Source organism: Scardinius erythrophthalmus (assembly GCF_964197995.2).
Source record: "Scardinius erythrophthalmus genome assembly, chromosome: 5".
Taxonomy (NCBI): domain Eukaryota; kingdom Metazoa; phylum Chordata; class Actinopteri; order Cypriniformes; family Leuciscidae; genus Scardinius; species Scardinius erythrophthalmus.
In genome coordinates this window covers 729,644-739,643 of record NC_138225.1, presented here as the reverse complement: position 1 = coordinate 739,643, position 10,000 = coordinate 729,644, and the positions used below count along the sequence as shown (strand labels likewise).

Below are 10,000 nucleotides of genomic sequence, written 5' to 3'. Positions count from 1 at the left end.
AGGAACTGAGGCGGCACTGAGGACAGAGAGAGAGAGAGAGAGACCATGATAAACATCAGCAGAAACCAGCAGTGTGTGTGTGTGTGTGTGTGTGTGTACATCACAAACCATCACATGCACAGAAACCAGATCAGACCGTGGAGGATTATAAATGCTTCATTCAGTCAAATATCAATAAAAACAGAAAGGATGGAATGATAGAAAAATTAATGAATGGATGGATGATGGATGGAACAATAGAAAAATGTATGGATGGAACAATAGAACAATGGATGGATGGATGGATGGATGGATAGAATGATAGAAAAATGAATGGATGGCTGGATGGATGGAACGATAGAAAAATGGATGGATGGATGGATGGATGGATGGATGGATAGAATGATAGAAAAATGGATGATGATGGATGGATGGAACAATAGAACAATGGATGGATGGATGGATGGATGGATGGATGGATGGATGGATGGATGGATGGATGGATGGATGGATGGATGGATGGATGGATGGATGGATGGATTGATTGATTGATTGATTGATGGATGGATGAGTGAGTGGATGGAACGATAGAACAATGGATGGATGGATGGTATAGGAATCAATTGTTATTTGAGCCATTCATTGAATGTATGTGTGTGTGTGTATGTGTGTGCAGTGCAGTGCCGTCGCCAGACCTCAGTCTTAAGGGGGCCATATGAAATGCATGGGAGGGCACAATTATTATTAGCCTACAGTAGGTATATTTATAATAATCATATAGGCTACTCTATTCGCGCAGCATGTAATCATCACGTTAAACATAACCAACAGGAATATGACCAGGTAGCCTATAGTCTACACCACATTACATAGAAGCAATGTTATGAATATCAATCAAACACTTGACTATACAACATAATAGATGTAACACCAGACGCATCTCTCAAACATTGCATTTTAAAGCAGTCAACATGGGATATGCATTGCCATGAGACCCACACACACGCACGCACATACATATGCACAGAGACACTTTGAACCTACCGGTACTTTGAGTTAGAGCTTAGATCAGGCCCAAAAAATCAAGCCCGACCCTACCCAAGCCCGTGCATGTTGTGTCCGAGCCCGGCCCGGCCCGACACATTAACTGTGTTTATGAGCCCGAGCCCGATTTAAACCCAACTATTTTTTAATACGTAGGCCATTATAACCAGGGGCGGCGCCAGGGAATTTTTTAACGCAGGTGCTGAGGGGGTGCTAGATATATTATATATAAATACTATTAATAAATGAGCAAACATTGGCTACTTAATATTTAATATTAAATTATTTTAATTGTCACAATTAAAGTATTAATTTTATTAAATTGAACAAGCACAACATTCAGCATTCAATCAAATATTCTTAAAGATTTATTATTTAATAATGTTATTTCAACATAATATCTCTTGTTTCGACATAATATGTGAGCGTGCAACAAGCAAGATGTGCATTTGTAAATCCGGTGACGTGTGCATTGATTTTTATTAATAAACTAGTGTTTTCTGTGTCAGTGTCGGCTGCAAAGATGAAGTTGACGATCGCCATATTCGTAGTGAACGCGCCTATAGAGAGAAATGCACATCATGGATTATATAATCAGAGAGTAGCCTATTTCTTTTAGTTTTGAATTGTTTCATTTAAGGACATTTCAAGCTTTCTTTAGATGTATTTCTCATGTCTGTGAGGCATACACTGAGTTTCGGTTAAGTTAGGATGAGATGCGCTCCAGTTAACGTACAATGCAAGTGACCGCGCGCGCCGGCGCCTCCATGATTATATTGTCTGCTATATTTGCTTCTACAAAACAAAACTTAATGAAGTGGTCAAAATCATGTCTGACCCACTCCATGTCTCTCAATATATTGCGCATCCTATCTTACTCGTGCTGTTCACTTTTCATAATCAACATAGATGGAAAAAAATAACATTCTAATATTTTAACAAATATGAAAATAAATAGGCTTATTTAATGGCTACAACATGTATAGTAGGCCTACAGACTCTCTATTTGTACAAATTGCTGCACATTCATTTAATTCTGAGTTTTGCACATAAGTTGAAAGGCATTTGTTTGTGCATAGTAAAACATTTATCAACATTTATCAAGTTCACGGATAATTGTGCGTGCATTTATTAATTATTATCTTAATGAGCAATGCAACAACGACGAAGCATGTAAACTGCGTTGTTTGTTTATTCAGAATGGAATGGATCGCAAATGGATCCTTAATATTTGTAATGTTTTAATGATAAAGAATGCAACACAAAATTAGCAACTATGATAATATAAAATTAAAATAATTTTTTTAAGAGATCTGTGCCTCACAGCACAAGCATTTTTGCCCCCTTTGGCCCACCCATAGTGACGGGTGTGTGTGTGTGTGTGTGTGTGTGTGTGTGTGTGTGTGTGTGTGTGTGTGTGTGAGAGAGAGTGTGTGTGTGTGTGTGTGTGTGTGTGTGTGTGTGTGTGTGTGTGTGTGTGTGTGTGTGTGTGTGTGTGTGCGCGCACGCATGTGTGTGTTTGTGTGTGTGACACAGCATGATGATCAGCAGCAGATAACGGATACAACTGGTCAAGGATTCCCAAAACAGCATTAAAATAAATCAAGCAGACGAGCGAAAGATCCCAGCGAAGATCCCGGCATCCAAACACACACGACTCCCAATATGAACATAATCCTGTCAAATCTGTCAAATCTCCAAAGCAGACGCAGAGGGAGAGACAGGAGGAGGCCATTACCTGAGAACATCATTCAAGCGTGAAGACAGACGTACTGTCATGATTAAAGGCAGACCGGAGACTCTCTCTCAGCCTGATTTTACTCACAGAATGAAAGGCTCATTTCACCGGGAGAATTACGCATCGATCGCCTCGTCTCGATAGCAGTATGAGCACTCGTCTTCAAAAGCACAAAAGCATCAGACGTACAGAATCAGACTTATTGGAATAAAATGTATTTGTGGTGTTTGTCCACTTCACGAAGAGAAATTACTGAAATGATGCAGAACTTTAGAGAGACGCTGATGTGGAGAAAACGACGAGAACACAAAACAAGCGCTTCAGAAACCTGGAGGATGAAGACGCCGTTCACACGAGACACACACTTCGAGCATTGTAGTTTACTGTAGTAAATGACCTGATATTATGTTAAAATTCATTAGCATATTCATTTTTATTCATTGTATAATACTGGATGGATGGAACGATAGAACAATGGGTGGAATGAAAGAACAATGGAAAGATGAATGGATGGATAGATAGAACAATGGATGGATGGATGGAATGATAGAACAATGGATGGAATGATATAGAACAATGGATGGATGGATGGAATGCTAGAGCAATGGAGAGATGGATGGATGGATAGATAGAAAAATGGATGGATGGATGGATGGATGATGGATGGATTGATAGAACAATGGATGGAATGATAGAGCAATGGAGAGATGGATGGATGGATGGATAGATAGAATGATAGAAAAATTGATGGATGAATGGATGAAACAATAGAACAATGGATTCTATTGGATTCTATTTCGCTGCTCAATAGAACACAGAGCAGCGAAAGACCGTCTTTGTGGAAGAACATCAACGCTTACGCCTACATCGCCGCGTCTCTGGCTCCGCCCACTGGAGCGTTAGTGAACAGTGACATGAGAACGAGAAAAGATCGACACAGGATCAATACCATTACCTTCCAAACCATCCTAATGCTAGGAAAGTGTTGTTGTTTTTTCAACCATGTGAATGTCAGCAGTGCATTATTTGGTGCATTTCACTGTGGATTATTTGGTAATCTTATTTAAACTGTGATTAAATTATATACAGAAAGCGATCAAAGAACGCTCCCTTTCCAATCGCCCAAGCTGTCAATCACACAGCGTGAGTTTATCTGGACACTTGACAAAACTCGTTATGAAATCAACGACGCTGTTACACTGCACAACAAAGCTCTTACTGTATTTACATCATGTTTGCATTGTTATTTGGTGAAAGCATTCGTGAGAGTGCAGAAACTGCGTTGCAATGATGAGATCACTTCATTCACGCGATCAACTGTCCGTCATCTGCTCAATACTCATCACTGCAACCTTTCATGTGTTGGAATAAATCTAAATATATGATCAATACTTTTCACGATTCGTTAATCTCGATAGCTGTAATAGTAAAAACATAGTAAAAGTTTTTGAGAGAGTTCCACATATAATACTAGCTATTTCACATGCAAACATGTCAGCCAATCACAGCAGTGGGCGTTTACACTGAAGACTCACAGCCAATCACAGCAGTGGGCGTTTACACTGAAGACTCACAGCCAATCACAGCAGTGGGCGTTTACACTGAAGTCTCACAGGCAATCACAGCAGTGGGCGTTTACACTGAAGTCTCACAGCAGCCAATCACAGCAGTGGGCGTTTACACTGAAGTCTCACAGCCAGTCACAGCAGTGGGCGTTTACACTGAAGTCTCACAGCCAATCACAGCAGTGGGCGTTTACACTGAAGTCTCACAGCAGCCAGTCACAGCAGTGGGCGTTTACACTGAAGTCTCACAGCCAATCACAGCAGTGGGCGTTTACACTGAAGACTCACAGTCAATCACAGCAGTGGGCGTTTACACTGAAGACTCACAGCCAATCACAGCAGTGGGCGTTTACACTGAAGACTCACAGCCAATCACAGCAGTGGGCATTTACACTGAAGTCTCACAGCCAGTCACAGCAGTGGGCGTTTACACTGAAGTCTCACACCAGCCGTCACAGCAGTGGGCGTTTACACTGAAGTCTCACATCAGCCAATCACAGCAGTGGGCGTTTACACTGAAGTCTCACAGCCAGTCACAGCAGTGGGCGTTTACACTGAAGTCTCACAGCAGCCAGTCACAGCAGTGGGCGTTTACACTGAAGTCTCACAGCAGCCAGTCACAGCAGTGGGCGTTTACACTGAAGTCTCACAGCAGCCAGTCACAGCAGTGGGCGTTTACACTGAAGTCTCACAGCAGCCAATCACAGCAGTGGGCGTTTACACTGAAGTCTCACAGCCAGTCACAGCAGTGGGCGTTTACACTGAAGTCTCACACCAGCCGTCACAGCAGTGGGCGTTTACACTGAAGTCTCACATCAGCCAATCACAGCAGTGGGCGTTTACACTGAAGTCTCACAGCAGCCAATCACAGCAGTGGGCGTTTACACTGAAGTCTCACAGCAGCCAATCACAGCAGTGGGCGTTTACACTTAAGTCTCACAGCCAATCAAAGCAGTGGGCATTTACACTGAAGACTCACAGCCAATCACAGCAGTGGGCGTTTACACTGAAGTCTCACAGCAGCCAATCACAGCAGTGGGCGTTTACACTGAAGTCTCACAGCCAGTCACAGCAGTGGGCGTTTACACTGAAGTCTCACAGCAGCCAGTCACAGCAGTGGGCGTTTACACTGAAGTCTCACAGCAGCCAATCACAGCAGTGGGCGTTTACACTGAAGTCTCACAGCCAATCACAGCAGTGGGCATTTACACTGAAGACTCACAGCCAATCACAGCAGTGGGCGTTTACACTGAAGTCTCACAGCAGCCAATCACAGCAGTGGGCGTTTACACTGAAGTCTCACAGCAGCCAATCACAGCAGTGGGCGTTTACACTGAAGTCTCACAGCAGCCAATCACAGCAGTGGGCATTTACACTGAAGACTCACAGCCAATCACAGCAGTGGGCGTTTACACTGAAGTCTCACAGCAGCCAATCACAGCAGTGGGCGTTTACACTGAAGTCTCACAGCAGCCAATCACAGCAGTGGGCGTTTACACTTAAGTCTCACAGCCAATCACAGCAGTGGGCATTTACACTGAAGTCTCACAGCAGCCAATCACAGCAGTGGGCGTTTACACTGAAGTCTCACAGCCAATCACAGCAGTGGGCATTTACACTGAAGACTCACAGCCAATCACAGCAGTGGGCGTTTACACTGAAGTCTCACAGCAGCCAATCACAGCAGTGGGCGTTTACACTGAAGTCTCACAGCAGCCAATCACAGCAGTGGGCGTTTACACTGAAGTCTCACAGCAGCCAATCACAGCAGTGGGCATTTACACTGAAGACTCACAGCCAATCAAAGCAGTGGGCGTTTACACTGAAGTCTCACAGCAGCCAATCACAGCAGTGGGCGTTTACACTTAAGTCTCACAGCCAATCACAGCAGTGGGCATTTACACTGAAGACTCACAGCCAATCACAGCAGTGGGCGTTTACACTGAAGTCTCACAGCAGCCAATCACAGCAGTGGGCGTTTACACTGAAGTCTCACAGCAGCCAATCACAGCAGTGGGCGTTTACACTGAAGTCTCACAGCCAATCACAGCAGTGGGCGTTTACACTGAAGACTCACAGCCAATCACAGCAGTGGGCGTTTACACTGAAGTCTCACAGCAGCCAATCACAGCAGTGGGCGTTTACACTGAAGTCTCACAGCAGCCAATCACAGCAGTGGGCGTTTACACTGAAGTCTCACAGCAGCCAATCACAGCAGTGGGCATTTACACTGAAGACTCACAGCCAATCACAGCAGTGGGCGTTTACACTGAAGTCTCACAGCAGCCAATCACAGCAGTGGGCGTTTACACTGAAGTCTCACAGCAGCCAATCACAGCAGTGGGCGTTTACACTTAAGTCTCACAGCCAATCACAGCAGTGGGCATTTACACTGAAGACTCACAGCCAATCACAGCAGTGGGCGTTTACACTGAAGTCTCACAGCAGCCAATCACAGCAGTGGGCGTTTACACTGAAGTCTCACAGCAGCCAATCACAGCAGTGGGCGTTTACACTGAAGACTCACACAGACACGCCCCATCAAACAGAGCGTTCAAATCAGAGGCTAAAATCAGGCTAGGAAAAATATCTTTTATTTCTAAATTAAAACAATTTTTTATGTAAAAATCCTACTAACATTATAAGGGCACCCCAGGAAACATTCTAAAATAATAAAATAATCCAGTTCATGACCCCTTTAAATAAATAAAGTTGCATTGATACTTTTGATTCTTGAAAGAATATTTTGGTAATGAAACAGTGTGTCATCCAGTAAGTGCACTCAGAATGATGACACCCATGACAAGTTCAGATGCTTCAGATCTTTCACTCTGAAAAACACAAACAACTGAATCAAGAGACCCAGAGATAAGACAGAGAGAGAGAGAGAGAGAGAGAGAGAGAGAGAGAGAGAGACCCAGAGATCAGACAGAGAGAGAGAGAGAGAGAGAGAGAGAGAGAGAGAGAGAGAGAGAGAGAGAGAGAGAGAGAGACAAAGAGAGGGACGAGTGCAGATGAACAGGTGAATACCCAGCAGCCCTCTCTGTTCCCCTTACACACACACACACACACACACACACACACACACGCTTACAAAAGAGCAAACGGAGACGTCAATCAAACACAGAACAACACACCGACCAATCACAAATGAGCAGCTCCTTCAGACTCCATGAGGATTTTCTCTATCTGAACATATATAACGTCTATGCTTTTAATATTTCTGATATCACTCTAGCTTGTACTATTCTAAAATGATGTTGTTCCCAAGCGGAAACCTCCCTGTCTCTCTCTCTGAATCTAACTCTGAAGTGACTTAAACTGTAGTTCATCGACTGGCCACTAGAGACTGGCTGCAGAAGAGACTCAATTCCATAGACCTCCATGTAAACTTTACAGCAGAAATAAACATGTTTACAGTTATGGGGCGCCGTTTGTAAAGCGGCTCACGCTGAAAATAACAGCAACATTTTGTCACATTTAGCTTCAAACAATATTTTGGTATGAATTTTTGACGGTCACTTTTTAGCACATTTACAACAATATTTGTCAACTTAGAGATATTTTAAAAGGTTAAATCTAAATATTAAATGTTACAGCTAAATGTTAAATGTTAAATCTAAATGCTAAATATAAATCTAAATGTTAAATATAAATATAAATATAAATGTTAAATCTAAATGTTAAATCTAAATCTAAATGTTAAATCTAAATCTAAATGTTAAATCTAAATCTAAATCTAAATGTTAAATCTAAATCTAAATCTAAATGTTAAATCTAAATCTAAATCTAAATGCAAAATACGGATGATTAAGATGACGATGGTAAGATGGTTTTTATTCGTTATTTGACACTATAAACCATGCTATAAACACACACTGACCTCCTCGAGCTTTAATTTTGGCACTTCCGGTTTCCGGCATTTTGAATTTGCATATTAGTTAAATATTTAGTTTCACCCGAAACATTTAGATTCAACATTTAGATTTAGATTTAACATTTAGATTTAGATTTAATATTTAGATTTAACATTTATATTTATATTTAACATTTAGATTTAGATTTAATATTTATATTTATATTTAACATTTAGATTTATATTTAGATTTAACATTTAGATTTAAAATTTATATTTATATTTATATTTAACATTTATATTTAGATTTAGCATTTAGATTTAACATTTAGGTGTAACATTTAATATTTAGATTTAACTATTTAAAATATCTCTAGGTTGACAAATATTGTTGTAAATGTGCTAAAAAGTGACCGTCAAAAATTCATACCAGTTTTTTAAACATTGTTTGAAGCTAAATGTGACAAAATGTTGCTGTTATTTTCAGCGTGAGCCGCTTTACAAACGACGCCCCATATACAGTCTGGTGCAAAAAGTGATTTTGGTCTATATAGCTAATTTTGTTCTTCGACGACTGTAAGGGGGTGAAACTCATCCGTTTAAATTATATTAAAGGGGTCATATAATGCCATTTTTGTACAAGCTAATATGATTCTTTAGGGTCTAAATTAAAAGTTTGTAATATACTTTAATTAAAAATTCTCATTAGTATTGTAAGAAAACACTAATTTTACCTGGTCAAAAACAGCTCTGTTTTCAGCACGCCGTTTCAGTGCATGTGTCTTTAAATGATAATGAGCTTTGCTCACCCCGCCCCTCTGCTCTGTGCGTACACCGTTTCTAACACAATAACCACGCGTTGTTCATTATAAACGTGGGATTATGAAATATATTGAGAATGTCGTACATAGAAAACATGCCGTAATGTACCCTGAGCAGGGCCGTTTCTAGGCATAGGCAAACTAGGCGGTCGCCTAGGGCGCAAACAGCTGGGGGGCGCCAGTGAGAGCCCCTACCACACCAAGAGATTTTTTTCTCGTCCAAGCGAGTGGAAGAAAAATCCTTCTTTTTATACATTTCCTATAATGGAGCATATATTTGCACTAAGTGCCTGTCTTTTTGGCAAAAAGACGCCCATCTCTAAATATCTACAGTGGCCATAGGTCGTAGGGCGTGAAGTGCTTGAAAGTAGCTTTAGATGCGTTCGACGAAGTTCGAATCCGCCTTTTGCCGAACTCGCTCTTCTTCTCCCTTTTCCAAACACATGAGATGTAAAATTTATAGCCTAACATAAAGGTCTCTAGCGTTATATTTTGCCAACGAACTAAAATCGAAATCGTGATATGGCTTTGTGCCTTTATAAAACAGCACAATACTTTAATTAAGTAGCCTATAGGCATTCTGTTTATGCTGCGTGATTTAAAGAAAAGTGCGCACTTTGCTCACGCGATCAGAATGGTGATCTGGTGTTTTCTCCAAAATAAAAGCTAAAGGGTTTATTTCTTGCAAGTGAAGAAATTAGGACAAAAGTATTGTAATTTTCCTATACTATAGTGTAATGTAAAATATACTTTTGAAATATTCATTTTAATTTATACAGTACATATTATTGGCTATATGGATTTTATGTCATAGGAATACTTATATATTTGCTCTTAATTTTTAGCTCTCAAAGTGCATCAGATTGATGCATTAATTTAACCTTAAAATGTACAAAATTTTCTTGCGGGGGAGCATGCCCCCGAAACCCCCTAGAGGGACAGAGGTCCACCCAACATAGTTTCACAAAATCCTATGGGAGAGAACGATCATTTATTA

The 10,000-nt window shown here is 40.9% G+C and overlaps 1 protein-coding gene across 1 annotated transcript in view; it reads right to left on the bottom strand.

Moving 5' to 3' along the window:
• The window catches only part of dcc (DCC netrin 1 receptor), a 294,705-nt gene that overhangs the window by 124,254 nt on the left and 160,451 nt on the right, over positions 1 to 10,000 (bottom strand). Inside the window, exon 6 of the mRNA XM_081365686.1 lies at positions 1 to 16. This exon is cut by the window's left edge and continues 139 nt beyond it. Coding sequence (XP_081221812.1) covers positions 1 to 16 — 16 coding nt within the window. The remainder of the gene's footprint in view (positions 17 to 10,000) is intronic.